Source organism: Schistocerca cancellata, chromosome 12 (genome assembly GCF_023864275.1).
Source record: "Schistocerca cancellata isolate TAMUIC-IGC-003103 chromosome 12, iqSchCanc2.1, whole genome shotgun sequence".
Lineage (NCBI taxonomy): Eukaryota > Metazoa > Arthropoda > Insecta > Orthoptera > Acrididae > Schistocerca > Schistocerca cancellata.
In genome coordinates this window covers 31,763,595-31,789,886 of record NC_064637.1, presented here as the reverse complement: position 1 = coordinate 31,789,886, position 26,292 = coordinate 31,763,595, and the positions used below count along the sequence as shown (strand labels likewise).

General features: G+C 40.7%; 1 protein-coding gene across 7 annotated transcripts in view; it reads right to left on the bottom strand.

Moving 5' to 3' along the window:
* Positions 1–26,292, bottom strand: part of LOC126109667 (guanine nucleotide-binding protein G(q) subunit alpha) — a 92,254-nt gene that overhangs the window by 29,330 nt on the left and 36,632 nt on the right. For 3 of the 7 annotated variants that reach the window (XM_049914716.1, XM_049914717.1, XM_049914712.1), the window contains 4 exons: positions 22,252–22,380; positions 10,336–10,465; positions 9,942–10,095; positions 3,851–3,958 (listed from right to left, as the gene is read on the bottom strand). In XM_049914716.1, the coding sequence (XP_049770673.1) occupies positions 3,851–3,958; positions 9,942–10,095; positions 10,336–10,465; positions 22,252–22,380 (521 nt within the window). Of the gene's footprint in view, positions 1–3,850; positions 3,959–9,941; positions 10,096–10,335; positions 10,466–22,251; positions 22,381–24,233; positions 24,363–26,292 lie in introns of all 7 variants that reach the window. The other 4 variants (XM_049914713.1, XM_049914718.1, XM_049914714.1 and 1 more) reach the window with 3 other exon arrangements.

Genomic DNA, 26,292 nt, shown 5'->3' with positions numbered 1-26,292 from the left:
GAATATATGTCAGATGTGGCTTTCCAACTACGGCTCACTGGCTACTGTCTCACCAAATAACTAAATGGGAAGCAGTACGTTGCTATTACAATAGGTAATTCATTCACAAAATTGTTTTTGGAACACCACAGATACATGTAACTGAAAGGGTACTTACAGCAAACATTAGGTATTTGACAATACGCTAATTATCAGAATAATTGACAGAGAATTCTGTACACCGGATGCTCAACCCCTCCACCACCGCACCCCTGACAGGCTCTAAACATACCACCACATTATCACATAATATCCGGAGAATATGTCCCCACAAAGTATCGAAGTGACTACGACAGAATCATAACTAGCAAATAGTCCACCTGCTGAATCCTATACACGTTCAACGGTTCCAGGGAACAGTGGGCTGTGTCTCAGATCCCAACACAAACTCTGACGAAGAAACTGAAGATGTTCTTACAGAATAGCTGCAATCTGAGGAGACCCAGTTACATGCAGAAGGAACGTCTCAACTTAGTAAAAGGTAGAAATACTTTAAGATTTTTTTAAAAAAACTACAAAAATCTAACAAAAAACTTTTAATAGCCACATTAGCTATTAGTAATTCGTTTTTTGCAGAATCAATTAGTTTCATGATGACTTAATCACATTCTTAGGTGCACACATCTATGAGAAAATGTAATATTATTTAGAAGGTATAATAACAGTAAAAATAAGGCAATAACCTGAAGGATAGGGGAACAAATACTCAAATACTCACATAACTAATTTAACATTGGTTCGTTAAAGATACACCGGCTCCCAACATTTTGACGGCATTGGAATTGCCGGAACTGCCTAAATTGGATGGTTACAAGATGAAACATTAAAAATTCCAATGGGTAGCAGGTCCAGGCAGTGTACATGAGCACAGGGAGCTGCGGATGTTGTTGTTGTTGTGGTCTTCAGTCCAGACACTGGTTTGATGCAGCTCTCTATGCTACTCTATCCTGTGCAAGCTGCTTCATCTCCAAGTAACTACTGCACCCTACATCCTCCTGAATCTGCTTAGTGTATTCATCTCTCTGTCTCCCACTACAATTTTTACCCTCCATGCTGCCCTCCAATACTACACTAAATTGGTGATCCCTTGATGCCTCAGAATGTATCCAACTAACCGATCCCTTCTTCTAGACAAGTTGTGCCACAACTCCTCTTCTCACCAATTTTATTCAGTACCTCGTCATTGGTTACATGATCTACCCATCAAATCTTCAGCATTCTTCTGTAGCACCACATTTCAAAAGCCTCTATTCTCTTGTTCTCTAAACTATTTATCGTCCACGTTTCACATCCATTCATGACTACACTCTATTACTTTGAGAAAAGACTTCCAGACACTTAAACCTATACTCGATGTCAACAAATTTCTCTTCTTCAGAAACGCTTACCTTGTCATTGCCAGTCTACATATTATATCCTCCCTACTTCGACCATCATCAGTTATTTTGCTCCCCAAATAGCAAAACTCGTTTACTACTTTTAAGTGTCTCATTTCCTAATCTAATTACCTCAGCATCACCCAATTCAATTCGACTACATTCCATTATCCTCATTTTGCTTTTGTTGATGGTCATCTTATAGCCTCCTTTCAAGACACTGTTCATTCCGTTCAGTTGCTTTTACGGGTCCTTTGCTGCCTCTGACAGAATTGAAATGTCATCGGCATACCTCAAAGGTTTTATTTCTTCTCCATGGATTTTAATTCCTACTCCAAATTTTTCTTTTGTTTCCTTTACTGCTTGCTCAATGTATAGAATGAATAATACTGGGGACAGGCTACAACCCTGTCTCACTCTCTTCCCAACCACTGCTTCCCTTTCACGTCCCTCAACTCTTTAAACTGCCATTTGGTTTCTGTTCAAATTGTAAATAACCTTTCACTCCCTGTATCTGATCCCTGTCACCTTCAGAATTTGAAAGAGAGTATTCCAGTTAACATTGTCGAAGACTTTCTCTAAGTGTACAAATGCTAGAAAAGTAGGTTTGCCTTTCCTTAAACTATCTTCTAACGTAAGTATTAAGGTCAGTGTGGCCTCACGTGTTCCAACATTTCTACAGAATCCAAACTGATCCTCCTCAAGGTCGGCTTCTACCAGTTTCTCCAATTGTCTGTAAAGAATCTGTGTAAGTATTTTGCAGCCGTGATTTATTAAACTGATAGTTCGGTAGTTTTCACATTGTCAACACTCACTTTCTTTGGGATTGGAATTATTATATTGTCCTTTAAGTCTGACGGTATTTCGCCTGTCTCATACATCTTGCTCACGAGATGGCAGAGTTTTGTCAGGGCTGGCTCTCACAAGGCTATCAGCAATTCCAATGGAATGTTGTCTATTCCCAGGGCCTTGTTTCAATTTAGGTGTAAAAAAGGCCTGCCACATAGGTATTTGTATTACCTACATCTAGTATTTTTCTGACTTTGGAATGGTTACTTCAGCACACTTAGTATGTTGCCCCATGGGTTTTGTTGAAATTTTAACCATTTTTATACGTCACTTGGTAATTTTTATATTACTAATGTTTTATCTTAGGAAGTTTTTTATTGTACTTTTACCTTACTGGCTCTTACCACATGTCCTATTTATTGCTCTCTTCATAGACTTAACATTACTCACTGTCTTTTTTCTCTTTAATTTAATCTGTAATGGTTCCCAGCCTTTGCTTGTTATGTAATCTTGTTTGTTCTGTCTTCATTTCTGTACCTTCTAGCTGCATATTTCCATGCTTCTTTTTGACCACTTCTCTCGAGCACACTGTGCTCTGCAGTTTCAATAACAGAATGTCAACTGAACTGTTTTGTGGTTTGGCCTTAACACTTCAGGCATAGTCACATCTCCGCAATGTTGCTTTTGAGGGTATTTGTTGATTTTTCATCACTGGTTATTTTCCTATCCAAAGGCAGGTTTATTCTGTACATTTTTCTTTTGGGATATTATTTAAATTCCTTTTTTAGGTTCATACCCGCAGCTCCCAGTGTCCATGTACACTGCCTATGCCTGCTAGCCACTGGAATTTTTGTTTGTTTCGTCTTTTAATCAACCAATTTAGGCGATTCTGGCAATTTGAACACCACCCAAACAATGACACACTGTGTATCTTCAACAAACCTATGTTAAATCACTTATGTGAGTATTGTCCTTTGGTTAACTGCCTTATTTTTACCATTATTACTCCTTACAATTCATATTATACTTTTTCATAGATGTATGCACCTGAGGATGTGATTAAATAATTGTGAAACAGTTGGGTATGATCCTGTAATAAAGAAACTGCTAACAGCTAATGCGGGTACTAAAAGTTTTTTTTTTTAGATTTTAATAGTTTTTGAAAAGAAAATTAAAATATTTCAATCTTGTATCTATGCTGTGGATGCCCACACAATGAAATCATGTCAGATAAACATAATTATAAATGCTTAATAGTGATTACGTAGAGAAGTAATACAAAGGTATAGTTTTAAGATTTCTCTAATAAATTTGCTGTACCTCTGAGTATTTTATTTATAGCCTTCCAGATAAGCCTACAATAAAGTCAATTATTTTTGCAGCCATCTGTAAATAGCTCCTGCTCCGCTTCCCTTCCTCCCACTGTGACATCACACAAAGTCCAAAGATAACCAAACCAGTATTTACACAACGCAGGTGGGGTGACAGTCTATGGAGAAGTAACAACTTGATACTGGAGTAGCAGTCAGTGGCAAATTACAAGCTCAAAGAGGAAAAAAAAGGTTTTCTGTAAGCTGCAATACTTTTATCCCTACTCTGCACCCAACGGTAGCAACAAACCTAGGTACGAGAACAATAGGTCTGACCTGTAGCGACTGTGAAGTGAGAATAACACATGCGATCAGGGTCGGGATTCTGTGCCATGTACATCTTCAGAATGTACTCCTGTGCACCAATGTGATCTTGCTTTGGCCCTAAACAAAAACAGCCATTGCAATGTTCTGTTTCAGATAACTACCGCAGTCTGAAGCACAAAATCACGTCAGTCACCATATTAATTTACTTGCGCATTTCACGGTCACAAACATTGAAGTTCTTTCTATGCTTTAGTCTTACATACACTGAGGAACTATGAGGGTCATTTCAAAAATGCTGTAACTGCACCTGCATAACTGTTACTGTGGTGTGATCAACTTGAAATTCATGTCAGTCATGAGCACGACTTTAGGTGCGATGGTCATATGTGTGTGTGTGTGTGTGTGTGTGTGTGTGTGTGTGTGTGTGTGTGTGTGTGCTGGTTTGTGTCAATGTGTGGTGATCAATTCAATTTTAAAATGGAAGCTGAAACAGAGCCAGGTCAGATTACACACAGTGACCAGTGTTCCTATGTTAAAATCGAATCCCTGTGTGAAAAGACATTTATTACAATTTATACAATATATTTATTCAAATTTATACAACACTCAGAAGTGTGAGGGACTAGTGCAGTGGATCACACCACAGTATCTGGGTGAACTACTCGTTTTGTGAAGGTCAGCTAAGCACTGAGGACGACCCAAGAAGGTGAAGGCCATTAACTGCAACCAGACTACTCCTCTTAAGGTTATAGTAAATGACATTTTGAGAGAGGATCAATGAAAAACGTGAGGAATTTGCATGTGAAGCCAGAATGTCTGTCACTTCATTTACAGACTCATAACTGAAAAGTTAAAGATGAGAAAAGTTGCTGTCAGATGGTTCCGCATGATCTGAGTGAAGAGGAGAAAGCAGGTCACAAAAGAATTGTAAAATAATTGCTTCAACATTATGGAACAGAAGGAAAACAATTTCTGGAAAGGACTTGATGTTTCAATAAATAAACCATTTAAAGTGTATATGAGAGAGAAATTGACGATGGTTGAAACCCAACACGAATTCATGCCGAAGTGAGCTTGACAATGATCTACAGATACACAAATGTGTCACTGGATAAAACAGTTGTGGTCTTTAGTGAGAGAAGACACTGTTAAGTCTTTCAAGAAATGCGGCATAAGTAATGCTCTCCATGGCAGTTAAGACCATCTTATATATGAAGAGGACAATGATGATGAGGAAGAGAAGAAGAGGAAGAAGAAAGTTTAAATGACAATATTATGAAAAAGAAAGTTGCTACTCACCATATAGCAAAGATGCCGAGTCACCTGTAGGCGCAACAAAAAGACTGTCACAAATAAAGCTTTGGCCATTAAGGCCTTCGTCAACAATAGACCCCCCCCCCCCCCCACACACACACACACAAAACTGTAGTCTCAGGCAACTGAAAGCACACTCAGTGGTTTCAGTTGCCAGGGACTGCAGTCTCGTGTGTGTGTGTGTGTGTGTGTGTGTGTGTGTGTGTGTGTGTGTGTGTGTGGGTGGGTGGCGGCGGCGGGGTGGGGTGGAGGTGGGGGGGGGGGGGGGGGTTCATGAAGGCCTTAATGGCCGAAAGCTTTATTTGTGACACAGCATCTCTGCTATATAGTGAGTAGCAACGTTCCTTTTCATAATATTGTTACATTCCATCCTGGATTTTCCATTGTTTGGAAGTGCAAATAATGATTTTCAGGGATTTTAGAGGTCTTTTTTTTTTTTTTAAGTTTGGCTTTGCAATCTAGCAATAAAAATGTTATTTTTTCTTAAACATTGCTTAAAAATTAAGGTGTGTCTTACACCCAGTAGCATCTTATTGCCCATAAAATACAGTATGTACAACATACGGAAGTAGTATCACATACACAAGGTATAAAAGGGCAGTGTACAGATGGAGCTGTCATCTGTAGTCGGGTGATTCATGTGAAAAGGTTTCCAACATGATTATGGCCACACAACGGGAATTAACAGACTTTGAATGCAGAGTAGTAGTTGGAGCTAGACGCGTGAGATATTCCATTTTGGATACCATTATGGAATTTGAATCAACAGTGTTAAAAGTGTGGAAAGATTACTAAATATCAGGCATGACCTCTCATTGTGTACAAAACAGTTGCCGACGGTCTTCGTTAACAACTGAGAGCAGAGGCGTTTGTGTGGAGTTGTCAGTGCTAAGAGAGGAGCCATACTGCGGGAAATAACTGCAGAAATCGGTATGTGATGTACAATTAAATGATCTGTAAAGAATGTGTAGCAAAATTTGACATTAACGAAATAGGGCAGCAGATGACTGACGTGTGTCTTTGCTAACAAACGACATTGCCCGCAGCCCCTCTCCAGGGCTCGTGACTATTTCAGTTTGACCTCAGATGACTGGAAAACCGTGGCTCGGTAAGGTGAATCCCGATTTTAGTTGGTAAGAGCTGGCGGTAGGGTTCGAGTGTGATGCAGCCCCCACAAATCCACGGACCCAAGTTGTCAAGCTGGTGGTGATTTCATAATGATGTGGGCTGGTCCAACTGAACTGATAATTGACTGGAAATGGTTATGTTTGCTTACTTGCAGACCTTTTGTAGCAATTCATAGGCTTCACATTCCCAAACAATGATGGCATTCTTACAGATGACCTCGTGCTGTATCACTGGGCCACAACTGTTGGCAATTGGTTCAAAAAACATTCTGGACAATTCGAGCTAATGATTTAGCCACCTAGATCGCTGATCGCTGGACATGAATCGCATCATATGTTTACGGGACATAATTGAGAGGTCAGTTTGTGCACCTTATCCTGCGCCGGCAACACTTTCGCAGTTATAGATGGTATAGAAGCAGCATAAGGGGTCTTCCAGTGACTTGTTTAGTCCATGCCACATCATTTGCTGTGTTACACAGAGCAAAAGGAGGTCTGACATGATATTAGGAGATATCCCATGACTTTTTTCACCTCAGTGTATATTGGCATAGACCTGTTTTCCTGAACAACAGATCATATTTCAGATATTTTCTGTTGCCAAGACAGCACTTGTTTTCAGATAATTTTCATTTTTGGGTTTCAGAATAGACACTTCTTACAGTTTAATTCTGATCCGTGGTACGTGAAATTACACCCGACAACAAATATATACGAATAAATGTCTAGAAATGGGGTTCCATTAGGATAATTTTCTTTAGTTGCAGGCATGTAATTAGTTCTTTGTTTTATTTATCTGTAGATTCATATTTCTAGCAGCACTTTCAAGACTTGTAAAGGTTTCTTTCACTGCTCTTGGCATTCTTGCAATTATATCAATATCATCTGCTTATGCCAGCACCTGAACCAATTTGTTCAGGGTAGACTCCCTTGTACTGATGTCCACATCTCTTACATTTCCCAAGGCTATATTAAGTAGAAGACAAGATAATTAATCTCACATGCTTCGTTTTTTGTGATCATCACACTTGATAACAGACAGTATTTTGTATCATAATTTGACTATGATGTTTTCCATAGTGGCTTTCACCAAAGTCCATCAATTCATTAGAAATCTCTAACGCTACCATTGCCATATTAAGCTCCTTTCTGTTATTGTCATAGGGTGATCTATAAAGATGTGACATGTATCAATTTTTTCTGGTATTGTCAGTATTGTGAAGAAACTGTCAACAATAGATCTTTCTTATTATTACTAACTACAGAGATAAATTCCTTCTCGAGTGCCCAACTTCTATTAAAACCAAACAGTTCCTCTCCTGATCTACCTTTGATTCTCCCTGCTTTCCTGCTATGATGTACTCCTCTAAGTATTTTTGACCCATGTGATACTCTACCAACTCTGTAGTAATTTTCACGTCCATCCACTCTTGCTGTCTACCAAAAAAACGTTAACAGTGCAAAACTCTGCCACCCGTTTCTAGTTAAGGATAGAGCCTCGTGGGTCCAAAATCAACTGAAATTAAACTACAAAGAGAAAACTACAACTGTTTGGCTACAGAACTGAAACAGAATGAATAGTAGCTATTTTCCTCCTCAATACATTAGTAGCTGACCTTTTCGAACTGAATTGAGGCTAGATGATTAATTACTCCTCCTCCCACACCACACATCTTCCCCATCCTAACTGTTACAATCTTTTCCTCTTCCTCCACAACCTCCTTTCAGGTCAACTGCAACTCAGGACTAGGAAAAGAGTGATATCTTGAAAGCTTGACAATTTTATGAGGTGGTATGTGTTTCAAAACACCACCCATCACTCAGCTGCTCATTTTTGACCATTAATGATATGGCCTACGTAGTAAAAGCTTTATATTAAATACGCAGCTATTTTAGGAGCTTTTATCACATTCCTCAGTCACATATGAATAAATGGGTAGACGAGCCCACTCAAGCCAAAAACTGACCTCTCATTAGCAGGCGAAATTTCAAGATTCAGAATGCTGAAGGCCGTTTCCCACCAGCATTGCAAACTGGCTTCCCCAATTATTGTACGGGAGTGCTGACTAGAATGTAACCACAAATGTGTTGACTATTCCTCAGTGGATGGAACAAAGTATACAGTAGTAATACAGTGAGCTTCAAATTCAATATCCAGGTATTAAAGCTTTCTAACATTTCTTGCATTCAACTCACAGTTGTAAATAATACATTAAATGAAAGTGCAACTCAAATAGTTTATCTTACGTGTGCTCAATGTGAGCACCATTCGCCACATGACACACAACAAGTCAATATGTACCAACTTTGCAAAGAAAATATTACCCCTGCTTACAATCCCTTGCCTCATGGCTCATACCCATGTAATAGACCTGCATCTGCAAGACCTGTCCCATACATCCTCCCACCACCCCCTACTCAAGTCCGGACACTAATATCACATATCCCATCAAAGGCAGGGCTACCTATGAAACCAGTCATGTGATTTACAAGCTACGCTGCAACCACTGTGCTGCACTCTATGTAAGCATGACAACCAACAATTTGTCTATCCACATGAATGGCCACCAACAAACTGGGGCCAAGAAACAAGTGGACCATCCTGTTGTTGAACACACTGCCAAACATGATATCCTTCATTTCAATGACTGCTTCACAGCCTGTGATCCTTCCCACCAATACCATTTTTTTTTCTGAATTATGTAGGTGGGAACTTTCTCTGCAATACGTCCTATGTTAGCGTAAATCTCCTGGCCTCAACCTTTGTTAGTCACTGTCCTCACCCATCCAGCCCCTTCCCTGTTCCCATTCCAGCACTACACAGCTGCCATTCCACCACCACACCGAGACTTTTTATTTCTCTCCTTTTCCACTATCTCCCCCCCCCCCCCCCTTCCCTCACCCGCCACCAACCATCTCTCCATGCACTTCATTGTGTGACACACCTATTATACTATCCCCCCCCCCCTTCTCCACCCCAGCCTCCTCCTTTCTCCAACCCAGCTGTCACTCCCATCATGCACTGGTGCTGATGCTTGCAGCACGGTTTCAGTTGACTGAAACCACAGTCGTGAGTTGAGTTGTGTTTGTGTGTGACAGAGAGAGAGAGAGAGAGAGAGAGAGAGAGAGAGAGAGAGAGAGAGAGAGAGAGAGAGTCGTTGACAAAGACCTTAACAGCCAAAAGCTATATTTGTGAGTCTTTTTGTTGTATCTATCTGTGACTCAGCATCTCCGCTATTTGGTGAGTAGCAACTTTCCTTCTCATAATGTTGAGTTGTCTTTCATTTGATGTATTATTTACAATTTTAAGTTGAATGCAAGAAATGCTAAGAAACCTTAAATCCCAGATATTAATTTTGAAACACCCTGTATTTTGTTGAGTGTGTGTATTTCAACAAATATTTTCCCTTTCCTTACTTTTTCTTGTGACTGCCTTTTGTTGTATCACATAATTTTCACTACCTTCAACCTACCCTTTACAGTAGGTCCTCTTTCCCCACTAGGATTACTGAGGCAGTTTTAGAGAGAGACAAGTTGGTGAAGTGGCGTCCAATTTAAAGACTTGCACTGAATTGTTGAGTCATAGAGAATTATTATTATTATCACTAAATCTTCTCTTAAAGAAACTATTTCTTACTACTTTATTACCAAATACTTACCATCATATTCTGGAAAATAGTCTACTAGATGTGAATACATGATTTTCTCTTCGAGGAGATCCTTCTTGTTCAAGAACAGGATGACTGAGGAGTGTTGGAACCAGGGATATGTTATGATCGTTTTAAACAATGCTTTGCTTTCTTCCATCCGATTCTGCAACAATTTTGAACACCGTTTCAGGTGCCAATCGCGTATGATATGCAATAGGTATAAGTTCTAATTAATAGCACTGACACAAAGAATACTAAATAATGTTTTTTTTAAAGGTCACTCACAAATAAGATCTACTAGGAATACATGATATTAATGCTCAGGTTAAAAGAATTATAGATATAACAATTATGAATTAGGGAGGCACAATCAGGTGTAGAAGGAAGGCCAAAAAATACTCACCTCATTTTCAGATTCAAACAGAATTTGGTCGTATTCACTTAATGCTACCAGGAAGATAATGGAAGTAACATTTTCAAAGCAGTGTATCCACTTCCTTCTCTCCGAACGCTGTCCTCCTACATCTACCATCCTGTGGGAGACAGTACAAATGCAGTAACATGCTCGAGACATTCGTACAAAATGTTATATTTGAAAATAGTGTCGCCTCTGGAAGTATCACACTATTTGTGAGAGTTTGATTCAAATTTACAGTTGTACAAAACTATAAATTCCTAAAATTAAATTGCTGAGAATACTTATTAAACTGATGAATAAACACAGTGTTATTACATACTATTACTGTATAATCAAGAAGAAATAACCAAGAATTATTAAAAATGAAGCAAGTGCAGGGAATACTATTACTGTTCTTGAAGGTCTAATTTTAGCTAAGTGACATCAAACAAAGCAAAGCAAAAGAAAGGAAAATAATAATACTAAATTAATAATCTATTAAGGTTCTTGAAAGCATTATTTATGATTTACTTACCCCTTTACTTCCCCTCTCCACTCACCCACTCACCATATTCACAAACTTTCATCAATTTAGTAACATCAACTTCTACAAATTTGCACACTCCAGAAGCAAACAGTGTTAAAGCAGTTACAAATGCCAGCGGACAACAGAATTTTTCCAGGATTATCATGCATCAACAAAATAAGCAAATAAATTTGGCTTATTCAGTTTGTGGAAAATAAATCTGTTATTACAGACAATTATCAACATTTCTCCCGCCGCGAGCACAGTTCCTAGAAAGCAATCACGGTGCTGGTGCAAGAAAGACTGGCTCAGTGCAGCTCTTCTCACCGGTCTATTTTGTGTGAGCGTCTTCACCTCTGCATTACGACTGCAACTTACATCAACTTCAATCTGTTAACTGGTACGCTGCGTTTCACGGTCTGCATTTACAATTTTTACCCTCCGCACTTCCTATTATTACCAAGTTGACGATTCTTTCACGCCTCAGAATGTGACCTATCAATCGATCCCTTCTTTTCCTTAAGTTGTGACACAACTTTCTTTTTTCCTGTAAACCAGTTCAGTACCACCACATTAAGCACGCAATCTATTTGTCTAATTTTCAGCTTTATTCTGCAGAACCACATTTCAAAAGCTTTTATTCTTTTCTTGCTTGCAGTATTTAATGCATACAATGATCAGCCAGAAAATTACCTACTTTCGATATACACCTGTCCTGGCGACAGCAGCATCACCTCGTGAGGAGTGACTGCTAGACACACGCACGGTGCTCGTAGTATCAGTGAGCACGCTGTCCGTGTGTAGAAAGGGCTGGGCACGTGATATATCGGAGTTTGATAGAGGGCAGATTGTGATTGCCCGGAGGCTCGGCACGAGCGTTTCGGAAACTGCACGAATTTTCAAACCATGTCTGTACATTATGGAGCTGGACAGCCACCCTCATTACAGATGATGGATGTCACAGGATGGGCAGACTGGTAAAAGAAGACAGGTGGCAAACTGCGGCGGCACTAACATCAGAGTACACGTGTGTCTCCACACACGGCACACTTAACACTTAACGATGGGCCTCCACAGCCAACGATCCATATTAGTGCCAATGTTAACACCACATTGGCAACTACAACTGAAACGGGCACGGGGACTATCGGCACTGGACGTTGGTGCAGTAACTGAGCACTGTGCGGCCCAATAAATCCCGATACTTTCTTCACCGTGCCAACGGGAGTGCACGAATCTCATCTTCCGGGGGAACAACTCCTCGATACCTGTACTGTGGGAGGGAGACAAGCTGGTGCCATCTCAATTATACTCTAGGGAACATACACACGGGCATCCGTGTGTCCAGTGGAGCTCGTTCAAGGTACCGTGACGGCAACGAGTATTTTACACTGGCTGCAGACCTAATACACCGTTTCGTGACAATTGTGTTCCCTGACGGCAGTGGCATTTTTCCAATAAGATAATGCACCCTGTTACAAGGCCAGGAGGCAATGGAGTGGTTCGAGGAATACAGTGGCGAGTTCCAATTGATGTGCTGGCCACCCAACTCGCCAGATCTGAACCCGATCGAACGCGTCTGGGATACGATTTAACACAGTGTCAGACTTCACGGAACCCCTGCCCGGAATTTACGGGAATTAGGCGACTTTTGTGTGCAGATGTAGTGCCGACTCCCAACAGTGACCTACAAAGACCTTACTGTTTCCACACCCTGATGTTGCTGCTGTTACCCGTGCCAAAGGTGGACATACTGGCTATTAGGTAGGCGGGTTATGAAGTTCTGCTGATCAGTGCACGTTGCACTTATGCACAAGACTACACTCCAGACTGATGCCGACAGAAAAGACTTCCTAATACCTAAATTTATGTTTGCTGTTGACAAATTTCTCGTTTTCAGAAACACTTATCATTAATAGCAGTTAGCATTTTATAACATCTCTGCTTTAGCCACTGACAGTTATACAGCTGTCCAAACAGCAAAACTAGTTTACTACTTTCAGCATCCCATTTCCAAATGTATAATCTCTTTTAAGGCACTATCCAGTTTTTTCAACTGCTCTTACCTTTAATTCCCTTTCCATGTTTCTCCTCTGTTTGCTCAATGTATAAATCGACTAAGATGAGAGAGGTTAAGCAACAGAACCCAGTTTCTTGACCTCCAAAGTGAATGTTCATCAGAGACAAGAGTGCCCCAGGGAAGTGTGAGAGTACTGCTCTCTCTTCCATATACACAAATGATCTGATGGACACGGTGAGCAGCAATCAGTGGCTCTGTGCTGACAATGCTGGGGTGTACAGGAAGACAGTGTCATTATGTGACTGCAGGAGCATACCAGACCACTTTGACAGAATTTACAATTCATGTGATAGATAAATGACAGCTAACTTGAAATATAGAAAAAATGTAAGTTAATGTGGATGAGTAGGGAGGAAAAAAATGTGTAATGTTCGGATACAGCATTAGTAGTGTCCTGCTCGACACGGGCACGTCATTTAAATATATGGGCATAATATTGCCAAGTGATCTGAAATGGGATGAGCATGTAAGGATTGTAGTAGGGAAAGTGAATGGTCGACTTTGGCTTATTGAGGGAATTTTATGAAAGTGTGATTCATACAGGACACTAGTGCAACACATTCTCGAGTACAGCTCGAATGTTTTGGGGATCCACAGCAAGTCTGACTGAAGGAAGGCATCGAAGCTATTCACAGGCGGGCAGTAAGATTTGCTACTGGTACACTTAAACAACATGCAAGTATTACTAAGATGCTTCGGGAAAACAAATAGGAATCCCTCGAGGGAAGGCAATGTTCTGTTTGATGAACACTACTGAGAAAATTTAGGGAACTGGCACTTTAAGCTGAAAGCAGAATAATTCCACTGCTGGCAACACAGATTTCACATAAGGACCATAAAAATGAAAGAAATTAGGGCTCGTAAGGAGGCACACCGATAGATATTTTCCTCTTGCTCTATATGCGAGTGGAACAGGAAAGGAAATGACTAGTAGTTGTATAGGGAAGCCTCTGCCACGTACTATATGGTGGGTTGTGGAGTACGTATGAAGATGTAGACACAAGGCTGCAACCTTTTCTCACTCCCTTATCGACAACTGCCTCCCCTTCATCCTTTCACTTTTATAATTGCAGTCTGATTTCTGTACCACTTGTATGTTAATTTTTTGCTCCATGTATTTTACCCCTTCAGATTTTCAAAGAAAGGGCTAGACCTTGTTCGAGCCTTATGTGACTAAGTTTAGGGAACACAGTGGAGTCTGCCAGAACCAAAATGGGGGAAGAGGGTGCAGCATAGCATGCACTGTTCAGCCAGACAATTGCCTCAACTGAAGTGATGTGACATTCTCAAGTCAGTTTACATCCACTATCTCTACACCTACTCCACAAGCCACCCTAGTGTATGGTGAAGAGTACATCGTCCTCCACTGTCCCATTTGCAAATGGTGGCTCAGGAGAATGAATGTCACTAAGCCTCTGTACCAGCTATAATTTATCTTATTTTCTAATCACGGTCATTTTACATTATGGGTGCATTGGGAAATAATATGTTGTCAGCCTCCTCTTAGTGTACAGACTCAGAATTTCAAAAGTAAACTTCCATGTGGTGCACAACACCTCTCTTTTTCTGCTGTATTTAAATCAATTCTCTTGTAGCACAATATTCAACTCTTCCAGTCATTTCCCACCTCACTGTAAAGAGTTCTCCAACATGGAATTAGCCAAACCCTTCAACATGTGTTCACTTCAAAGGCTCTGAACTGAATTAGTTTTGTGGAATATGGTAAAATGCAATTGGTAGTCTAAAGTTGCCTCTAGGAGCGCACTGCATCAACACCAAAATCACTCTAGTGTTTGGGAAAAAATTTCAGAAATTTGATATTTTCTGAAATACATCTCACTTACAACGTGTTCAAAGAAGTGACAAGAATGTGACAAAAGGTGCCAAGAATGCGAAGGCAATCATGTGATGTACCAATTTAGCTGCGAATACTGTGTGCCAATCTGTGTGTCCACAGCTACTAAAAGAGTCAATTACGAACAACTTCAATCGGAAAAATTGCAGAGATATTGTTGCAGGAAAGGTAAACCAAAGACTGCATTTTATTGGCAGAACACTTTGAAGATGTGACAGGTCTACTGCACTTCTCCGCCCTCTGTAAGAATACTGCTGTATGGTATGGGATCCTTACTGGAGAGGATTGATGAAAGGTATCAAAAAGGTCCAAAGACGGGCAGCTCTTTTTGTATTATCAGGAAATAGGAGAGAGAGTGTCGTCATGGATATGATAAACAAATTGAGGTGTCAATAATTAAAAGAAAGACTTATGTTGCAGTGAGATTTTTTTCCCCCTTCGAAATTTCAATCATGAACTCTCTCCTCTGAATTTGAAAATACTTTTGTTCCCTACTTACACAGGGAGAAATTATCAGCATCATAAACCAAGAGAAATAAGTTTGTACGGAAATATCTAACAGTTAATTTTTCCACACACTGTTCCAGAGTGGCACATTAGAGAAATAGTCGGACGACTAAAATGGATGTAAGAGGGTTATATCACAGCAGAATTGTTCTCATATTGTATGATGTTTACTTTTTCTCACGAGGTACATCTTTCCCTAGGAAAAGTCTGGCTTCCAAATGTTGCTTATTTGACAGAAATTTTGTTAAAAAAGTCAACAATTGAAAGTTATTACCTTACAGACCAAACACATACCTGTGTAATGTGCATTTTTTTGTACAAATTGTTCATTAAAAGCCTTGCAGTTTGGGAAATCTGAATTCCAAATGAACTATGTGCTTCGATACCCTTGATTATTACCCAGTAGAAATTTATCTTACTTAGGATGAAAATGTCAAGAATAAAATTAAGGAACTTCTGAAGGGATTTGGAAAAAATTTCAATCACTATTTCCCCGATCTATCTAGTAACAACAACAGCATTTGCAAAAGAGGATAATTCTGGAAGTGTAAATTGAAACAAGCAGCTATTCGAAAGTTCCAGTGGCTAAGTTACAGAAAATAAATCTGTTTCACCGATAAGTTTAAGGTTATACTTAAAGACTTGAGTTTCCAATGCTATCAAATAAAGTGGTAACAAGTTTACTACATGTCTCATCCACATGTCTGTGCGAAAAAAAAGGTTTTTCATTCTTAAATGCATGTAAGAAATAAACCCAGAAAAAACTTCACAGCGAAAGTAATTTTAAACTGGCTTTACCCTCTGTGGTCTCCAATTTCGAAGTTACGCCACACGCAAAGCAGGCAGATCCTCCTCGACGAATTCCAAGGAAGGGCTGAGCCGGTCAGTTCCATAAGAAGACTTTTAGATTAACAGGAAAGTGTAAAATTCTTTAATTTTGCGTACTAGAGCCATCCATTGTGCCAAAACTTCAGCATTTCTGGTACGGTACAGGTGAAATATAAAGCTCTATAACAGCATTATGGCTACTAAACCATTTACTTTGAATTCAATTCCTTCCATGTCAAAATAAGTACTTTTTTGTGTTACATCAATCATTTTACATTACACATTATTTTTCTTTGTAAAGGATCAAGAATGCACTGTTCGTAGCACATCAAACCTTCACTATTCTCAAAGGAAAGCAGACGATCGAGGGAGCAATTCCACGTTCCGCACGTTTGTGGTGCCTTCCCAGTGCTGCCTGTTTTCCAGTTGCACCGTGCCTCGTCGACACCCAGGCTCGGCTGTGCACCCGACGAGCTGCGGGGCTCGAGAGCGCATCGCAGCTCACGTACTCCATTGCCAGTACACTTGGGCTCGACTACCCGGAGAGTAGGCAATGGGACAGAGGTCGGCCACGGCAGGGCTCAGGCAGGCAAATGTGGCACGGTGCACGGCTCTGGCCACAGATGCATCAGAAGCAAACCAGGGGCTGGAGGCTTAAGAATCCCAGAGAAGGCCCTCCAAACAACAAATAAAAATGTTGGCACAGGAAAGAGCCTCCTGACTCCCATGGCCACACCCCCGATATATTTGTATGTATGCCCCTCAAAGGCAAGTATGAAGTTCACAAAAATGTGCAGGAAGGATGTCACAGGACTGGAATCAGGTGAGCACTGGCTGAGGTAATGTTCACCGGCAGCCAGGTTATGTACGTGGGGAATGTTGGTATAGACAGAGAGGAGGTATCAGTGGTGACAAGCAAGGTGTGTGGTGGCAGTGGGACAGGTAAAGATTTCAGATGATCTACAAAATATTTGGTGTCTTTACTACAGGAGGGTCTTTGTATTATGATTGTAGGTGTTTATTAACAAAGTGTCAGAAAGTCGTTTCTGAAAGTATTTGTATGGAGTGTAGCCATGTATGGAAGTGAAATGTGGACAATAAATAGTTTATACAAGAAGAGAATAGAAGCTTTCAAAATGTGGTGCTACAGAAGAATGCTGAAGATTAGATGGGTAGATCACATAACTAATGAGGAGGTATTGAATAGAATTGGTGAGAAGAGGAGTTTGTGGCACTTGACTAGAAGAAGGGATCGGTTGGCAGGACATGTTATGAGGCATCAAGGGATCACCAATTTAGTACTGGAGGGCAGCACGGAGGGTAAAAATCGTAGAGGGAGACCAAGAGATGAATACACCGAGCAGATTCGAAAGGATGTAGGTTGCGGTAGGTACTGGGAGATGAAGAAGCTTGCACAGGATAGAGTAGCATGGAGAGCTGCATCAAACCAGTCTCAGGACTGAAGACAACAACAATTAACCAAGGCAGATATATGTGTTGATTGGATGCTTTGGAGCCAGCAACTATGGGACGGGTTGTGTTTGTAGACGTTAGCAAGAAGGTAAAAGGTGAGAGTGCATGTTGGGGTACGAAGTTCTATGCATTATTAATTCTTGTGAGGAGCCTGAGGTTTTGAGGAGGGACTGCCGGTCAGTTCGCATCACAGGATTAGGGCATGGAAGTGTCAGGAAGCCGGCACAGATCCTCAATTACACTATATGACCAAAAGTATCTGGACACCCCCAAAAACATACGTTTTTCATATTAGTTGCATTGTGCTGCCGCCTACTGCCAGGTAGTCCATATCAGTGACCTCAGTAGTCATTAGACATTGTGAGAGAACAGAATGGGGTGCTCCGTGGAACTCGCGGAAATCGAGTTGATTGGATGGTCACTTGTGTCATACATCTGTACACAAGATTTCCACATCCATTAACATCTCTAGGTCCACTGTTTCTGATGTGATAGTGAAGTGGAAATGTGAAGGGACACATACAGCACAAAAGCATACAGGCCGACCTCGTCTGTTGACTGACAGGAACCGCCGACAGTTGAAGAGGGTCGTAATTTGTAATAGGCAGACATCTATCCAGACCATCACACAGGAATTCCAAACTGCATCTGGATCCATTGCAAGTAGTATGACAGATAGGTGGGAGGTGAGGAAACTTGGATTTCATGATCGAGCAGCTGCTCAAACTACACATCATGCCGGTAAATGCCAAACACTTTGTGTAAAGAGCGTAAACAATGGACGATTGAACAGTAAAAAAAACTATTGTGTGGAGTGACTAACCATGGTACACAATGGGTGATCCGATGGCAGGGTGCTGGTACAGCGAATGCCCGGTGAATGGAATCTGCCAGCATTTGTAGAGCCAACAGTAAAATCCTGATGCTGTGCTGTTATGGTGGGGTTGTGTTTGTCATGGAGGGGTCTTGCACCCCTTGTTGTTTTGCGTGACACCATCACATCACATCACAGGCTTACATCGATGTTTTAAGCACCTTTTTTGTTACCACTGTTGAAGATCAATTCACGGATGGCAATTCATCATGATTGAACACTTGTTCCTAATGCACGGCCTGTGGCGGAGTGGTACTCGACAATAGCATCCCTGTAATGGACTGGCGTGCACAGAGTCCTGACCTGAATACTATAGAACACGTAGGGGATGTTTTGGAACGCCCACTTCGTGCCAGGCCTCACTGACCGACATCGCTACCTCTCCTCAGTGCAGAACTCCATGAAGAATGAGCTGACATTCCCCAAGAAACCTTCCAGCACCTGATTGAACGCATGCCTGTGAGAGTGGAAGCTGTCATCAAGGCTAAGGGTGGGCCAACACGATATTGAATTCCAGCATTGACGATTGCAGGCGCCACCAACTTTTAAGTAATTTTCAGCCAAGTGTCTGTATACTTTTGATCATAGAGTAAACATACTCCCTTCGGTCATGTACCACAGTGAACAAGCCCTTGTCTGCCAGGAGGATGATGATGGAGTCATCAGTTTTTTAGGGCCTGGAGTTGTGCAGAGGGTAGTTTAGAGCCATGTTGTAGGGACCTGAAGAAGGATCATGAAGCAACACAGTATGTTAGAACTTCTTGGAAGGATTTTGATGTATTGATGATGGATCAAATTCTGATCATGGATGGAATTGTTCACAGTACAGTTCAATATTAGGTTTGCTGTTGGAAAGGTTTTGAGATTGGATTCCAAAGTAATACTTCCAATTAAAGAATTGTTAAAGAAAGTAGGTCCATAACCAAAGGAGCATGATTAAATGTAGACTTAGGGTTAAACATGAGACCCTTGTGTAATACAGATAATTCATGAGGTGCAAGAGCCTTGGAAGACAGGTTGAGAACGCTGTACTGCTGTGGCTGGTTCTTGTAATCATTGCTTTGGGAGTAGTAGTGAAGGCTAGGGTTTGTTAAGGTGGTTTGCCAAGTTTTGTGTGTAAGTGAGGAAACAACAGAGGTAGATAGCTGCAGGATTTTGTACAAGGAGAGAAGTTTGTTGGAGTGGAAATTGTCAGATGAGGTATGTAAGTCGTCACAGATTAGCTGGGTTAGTTCACATTATTGCTGTATTTGAAACTGTAAGGGGCATTGGTGATGAGTAGAATTACACCCAGAAACAGGGACTTTCGATATTAGGGCTTTGGAAGTAACCCCAGGTAAAGGCCGATTTCAAGCAGCAGAATGTGGGACCTTAGCATAGATAGAGCAAAAGCATGTTTACGAAAAGAATGAAAATAATTAGTGACGGTACTCATCGTGGCAAAAAGTGGAGGGTTTTGAGTATTAAGAGATGGTGGGAGTTACGAAAATGAAGCAGCAGTGGGAAAAACTAAGACAAGCAAAGAAAAAGATTGGAAAAATAAAAATAATAAAAGTACAAAAATTTGAAGGAAATTTGTGTGAACAGACAAGGTTGGTTGGTCGATCTGGGGGGAGGAGGGGCCAAACAGCGAGGTCATTGGTCCCATATGATTATGGAAGGATGGGGAAAGAAATTTGCCATACCTTTCAAAGCCTGACATTTGCCTGAAGCAATTTAGGGAAATCACAGAAAACCTAAATATTATGGTCGGAGGAGGGTTTGAACCGTCGTCCTCCCGAATGAGTGTCTAGTGTGATAACCACTGCGAATCCTAGATTGGTTATGTGAACAGGCAAGGGACACCAACAGTTTTTTTTTTTTTTTTAAAGTGATAAATTTTTTTTCCAAGAAAAGTGACTATACATAGGAAAAAATTACATCAGTAAACTGTGTCTGTGTAACTTAGTGCACAAGGAAACAGACAAAACTTTAAAAGCAGGAGAGACGTAGGAGGAGGAGGTTAGCGTTCAACGTCCTGGCGACAACGGGGTCATTAGAGAGAGAGCACAAGCTCGGATTCGGGAAGGATTGGGAAGGAAATTGGCTGTGCCCTTTCAAAGGGACCATCTCGGCATTTTCCTGAAACGATTTAGGGAAATCGCAGAAAACCTAAATCAGGATGGCCGGAGACACGTTTAAACAGTCTTCCTCCGGAATGCGAGTCCAGTGTGCTAACCACTGCACCACCCCGAGAGACAGAGAGAGAGGTTGTCATAGGAGAGAATAGAATGTACTGTGTTTGAGCATTAAAATAGTGCAGGCAATTGGTGTAACAGTCGACTTGCACGGTTTTGTATTTAAAAAAATTGCACAAAAAGGTGGAAAGAATTGCGTAGAAGGAACATATATGGCGGGAAGGAAAGAAAAGCTGTGTCAAATTTGTAAATAAATCATCCAAAGCCCACGAGTAGACGACCCTGCAATGTACACTGAACCGTAAACAAAGAGTTATATGAAAATTCGCAAACAACAATGGTGAATGACCTGTCTAGGTGCACAGAAATCAGTACCGACACTAGGGAAGATATAGTGGCAAGATGTTCGTTAAAGATATATTTTATTACATGTCTTGCACAACAGAATGATTTTATCTAATGCATACTGTACATTTAGAACAAATCAGTGTTCTCAACTGTCTAAAAAATAACAGTACTTGTTAGGTTATTAACTATTCTGGAATTGTAAACATTCTAACTATTTACTGGCAATAATTCCATATAGACGGACAACTTGAGCTGTGGAAGGTTTTCATATGGCTATACAATAAATTTGACCTAATATCACAAACAAAAAAAGGAAACAACTACAATAGCAAATAGCCTGTAGGGGACACAGCAACCACAGCAAATAATACAGAGACGAAACACTCGCAGGTTACATAGATCTGATTTTATAACTGGACTGTCCCGCCAGAAGCAAGCTGAATTTTCATGATTAACTTTACCTGACTTTGCCACGAGCTGAGATTTCTACACATTTGATGACACTTGCATCTGATGTGTGAAACTGGTAATAAAACTTAAATCGAGTGTGACCTGCAGGTGTTTTACATCTACATAACAACTGAAGTATAAAATGCAAGTGTATTCTGTGAGTAGGCCGGCTCCGTGTGGATGTTATTGGCCGCAAAGTACACTGAACTCCCAGACAGGTCAGAAAACTACATGCGTAACACATGTACCATTACTGACAAAAAATAAAAGAGCCAAATGCACATCCTTGATGCCCAGTCAAATGTACTGAGCACTCACAAAAAGTTAAACAGAGAAATGTGTTGAGCAGATGCAACTTTGGAGTAGTGAGCCACCCTTGCACAATACTTTTCAAATGGTATGACATGCATATTAAGTGATATATTTGAGTATTCTAAACGTGACTTTCCATTCGTGACAAATTCAGCTCACAAATACCCCTATCGCAAAAATACAAGAGAGGAAAGGAATTTTACTGCCTACAGCAGAAACAGGAATTCAGCACAAGATCTGTGGTAGTACTGAGGAAGATGGTCTGAAATTGAAAAGTTCTGTTCTAGTGTGCAACATACGAGTGACATCTGACACTAAGGCAACAGTAGCTAAGCATCTACTCAAAAGGGTCAAACTCTGAGGCGAAAGACAGTACATACTGTCCTGAACTTACAGGGTCTACTCCCACAAACAACTAGTTGGGCTTCAGTTAGCAGCAGTTTGAGATACTGCGAATATGTGACACAAAGAATGATCTTTGTATATCTTTACCTAAATATTATGGAATCCAAGTCAAAGGGATACTCTAAGATGCCAGTTGTCGGTACACGTGCACGTAGGATGTCTTGTTCGGTCGGAAGAAAGTCAGATCTCTCGATCCTCTCTAAGTCGCTCAGGTAGCTGAAAATTCACAAGTCGATGCATTTTGCTTTTTAATTATGGACAGGAGCTGAAAATTCACATTATGGGGGAAGAGTCACCCCTCGGTGTCCTCTATTCTCGTGTTCACTTAAACGACACAAACTACAACACACAGCATGCACATGCATAAAAGAAAAAAAACAATAATTGTTTAATTCCAACCAGCTTCCAGATGGTCCATTTCTTCTGAAACATGCCAACAATCACAACTGGCTGCTGCACAACCATACAAGCCTTTACCACTATCAACAACTCTAGTAAAAACTTTTACTTTCTTCATTAATTCTTCAGGAATGTACAATGCCACATGCTAGTAATACGGAAAACACTGGTACTTTTCCACCTCTATTTCCTCTGTCATTTTTAACACTGGAAACTCAATATACTTAATATCTTAATTAAAAATCAGCTCCAAAGTAGTCTTCAAGAATAAGACAATCCAGACTATATGCTAATGTTAGTGAAAATCTGCACCAAAGCTTTATTAAACGCACCTCATCAGAGTGGAAACAATCTGGAATGTAACTGGTGCACTGTGTCACACAATGTTCAGTCGATTGCACTGATGTCTGGCACGTAAATTGTGGAAGTAGCACGGCTATCGAGTCATTCGAGACTGACTTTACAATTGAGACTCGCACATGACTGGACTGGCACACACTACTAATAAGGTCACAATTACCGGTAAAAGGGCACTCACTGCCATCGGGAGTCGCACGTAATATGACTAGAAGCAGAAATGGCAGCTCTAAATTTATTTCTTTGCATAACATACCACATTTCGACATTTGACATTTAAAGCCAAAATGACTGGTAATTTAGCATAGCATGAAAAAGGCTTTAAAACATACATTTTAAAAAAGGATTTAAAAAAAAAAACATTATTTGTAACTTCCACATTATCTTACATCACTGAAATGTTCGAACACAGTTCATATATTTATGTGGAAAACACAGTATTATTTTACTTTGTCATCTTTTCTCCAGCCAGACCACTTTAAAGTGGCTGTACATTCCTCTTCAAAGCCTTTGCTCTTGTGAAACTGGGTATTACAAACCGTATCTATCCTGTTAGATGCCCTTTGTAGGCCAATTTGAGGTGGTTTTCTGACTTGACAGACCACAACTGTATCACGTCACATTGTTTCTCTTCACTTCGCTTACAAAACTACCAAATGTTAACAGTTATCATTTACACCCTAAACAGACAAAACACTCCACCAAGATATGGACTGCCATGGGATCAGAATTCGTTACTGTGACATTTGTGTGGTAACTTCAAAAGAAAAAGTAGAAGTAAATGAGTACCAATGCCACAACATTGGCTAACAAACAAAACACTAAAACTTTTATTTCACTATGGAGTATAAAGACTAATTAAACAGCTGAAGCCCATGAATTCCAACACTACAGAAGCAAACAATTTCATTATTTTTATGTCATTTTACACTTTCGAGGATACAAAATACTTTCACACACGACGCGTATCTTCACAACAATGCTTTGAGCTTTAACTTTGTAACTAAAACGGCAGTTCAAGTTTAGGCAGCATACCAGTGTGATAGCCTATCTTTACTTAATCTGTCTTTTTTCCTCCTCCCCCCCCCCCCCCCCTGTTTAACTGTTTTGAAAGCACATACTATCTGGAAGCTGTTTGCCAGAAATTTACTAAGAAGAGAAAGACAACACAGATACAGAAAAAATTCATGCACACAGAAAGAGTCCCAGCAGCCCGTAGAGAGAAAAGAACCGCAAAGCCAACACAGTTTCCATTCCACATGCAGCAGTAGAGACTGGAAAGCCACCACCAGGTCACAAGATGACGGTTGTACCTAAAACGAATCTCCTCCAGATCAAACGGATACTCTATGATGCCGGTGGTGGGCACTCGCACTCGCAGGATGTCCTGCTCCGTCGGGAGGTAGTTGGGAGCCGCCACGCGGTCTATCTCCGACAGGTAGCTGCGATCCGACAGAACGACATACTTGACACAGTTACAAAAGTGAGAAGTCAATAAAACACCACCTGGCTCAATCTAAAGCAAAAACAACAATTGTGATTTATATTATGCTAAATAGAGACAACAAGTAACCAATCATTTAGTTATGTGCTAAAGTGCCAGCTTCTTCTTGTCAAGTGACTGTATAAATATTAGTAATAACTTATCAACTGAAATGTTAAGCAGACTCAGATTATTTGTAAAATCTGTCAAAACTGAATTTTAGAGGTAAAATGTTTGCTTTCCAGTCACCATGTGACTGATTTTTTAGTCTTACAAAATGCTCAATTACTTTATTCTTCTATATCTGGTTTACTGTTTGATTTACAAGGCATATTTGAAAAGTAATGGCCACTTTAAACACTTTTATTAGCTTCTTCAACCACTCTTTACAGTCCTCTGCCCGTGTATTTACAATGTCAACAATGGAAGCCTAGTGTCTTAGCACTTTGAAACCTCTGTCCACGAAGCCAGTGCTTTGAGTGTGAACAGAGGTAATGTGATGTGAGTGAAAGGGGGGAGAGGGTGGGGTGTGGTCTACGAGTTTCCGCTGGAAATGCTGAACCTTTTCCTTGGTACAAGCAGCAGTGCAGAAATAAATGCCATCTTTAAGCTGTACTTTCCTTGGCAACAGTTTACCTGCCATTTATTTTGGCTGACCATCTCAGCCTTTTGGCCATTTCACAGCACATGCCATAGCAGCAATGGCCGATCAAATTACAGATTTTGCTCCACTTGCAGCACGATTTCGTCGGATGCTGGGTTTGGCACTACACTCTCCATTGTGCATCTTTGTACTTTCAGTTTTAAGGCCTCAACAGAAGGTAATTACTTTATGCCCGTAAACTAGATACGGCTACCCAATCTCAGTAGCTGTTGGTCCATTTGCACACAAAAATCTGATTACAGACACATTTCACAATTTATCTTTTTCCTGGTCTTTATCCTGTAAATTCACGGGGTTGACACGTTAATTTCTGATTTGGCATTGTCAGTCAGGAACGATGAGGCAGATGCTCTTCCTGCCTCCCCCCCTCCCTCCACTGAGCAGATTTCATGTACCCAACTGTATACATCTGGTGCTATTCCATATGAAAGTGTGGAAATGTATTCTACATGTTCATGTATTGTCAGAGGCGGGATGTGGGCAGTAGCCCAGTGTTTATCAAGTCGGATGTGGGAAACTACCTAGAAACCACACCGACCCTCATTACGAATGCACAGGGCCAGCAACGCCTCTCCGAACCTTGAAACAACATGCTAGCGCACACAGCTATCTGGGAAATTACAGTTCACCATTTGTAGGAGCAACAATTCACAAAGCTATTGTTTGGTTTTACCAACAGTGAAACAAGTACTGAAGTAAAACAATAACTTCTGTGCCTTTGTAAAATCAATAGGTGGGGATGCACTTCCGCAACTTTCTTCTCAGCTACTGAAATTTCTGTATAAGTAAATGGCCCTTACTTTTCACACACACCTTGTAACTACTCCCACCCTCCTTCACTGTATTAACATTGACATTGTTTGGACTGCACCCATCTCTACCCTTCACAAAATTATGAGATAGACTTGCTGGCCATTACTTACCTTCAGGAGGCACTACACTAGCTTTTGGAACTAACAGCTTCTTCCTCAGGAGAAGACAGGGACGGTCTGAGGAATCAGTATTGACCAAAAATCATCCATGTCCATCTTTCAGCAACCTATTGCACTCTTATTTTCTCCTCGTATTAAAAAAATAAAATAAACTGCTCATTTTAACACTTTCACTGCTACAGATGAGCTGGTGGTGGTTAGTGTTTAACGTCCCGTCGACAACGAGGTCATTAGAGACTGAGCTCATGCTCGGGTTAGGGAAGGATTGGGAAGGAAATCGGCCGTGCCCTTTC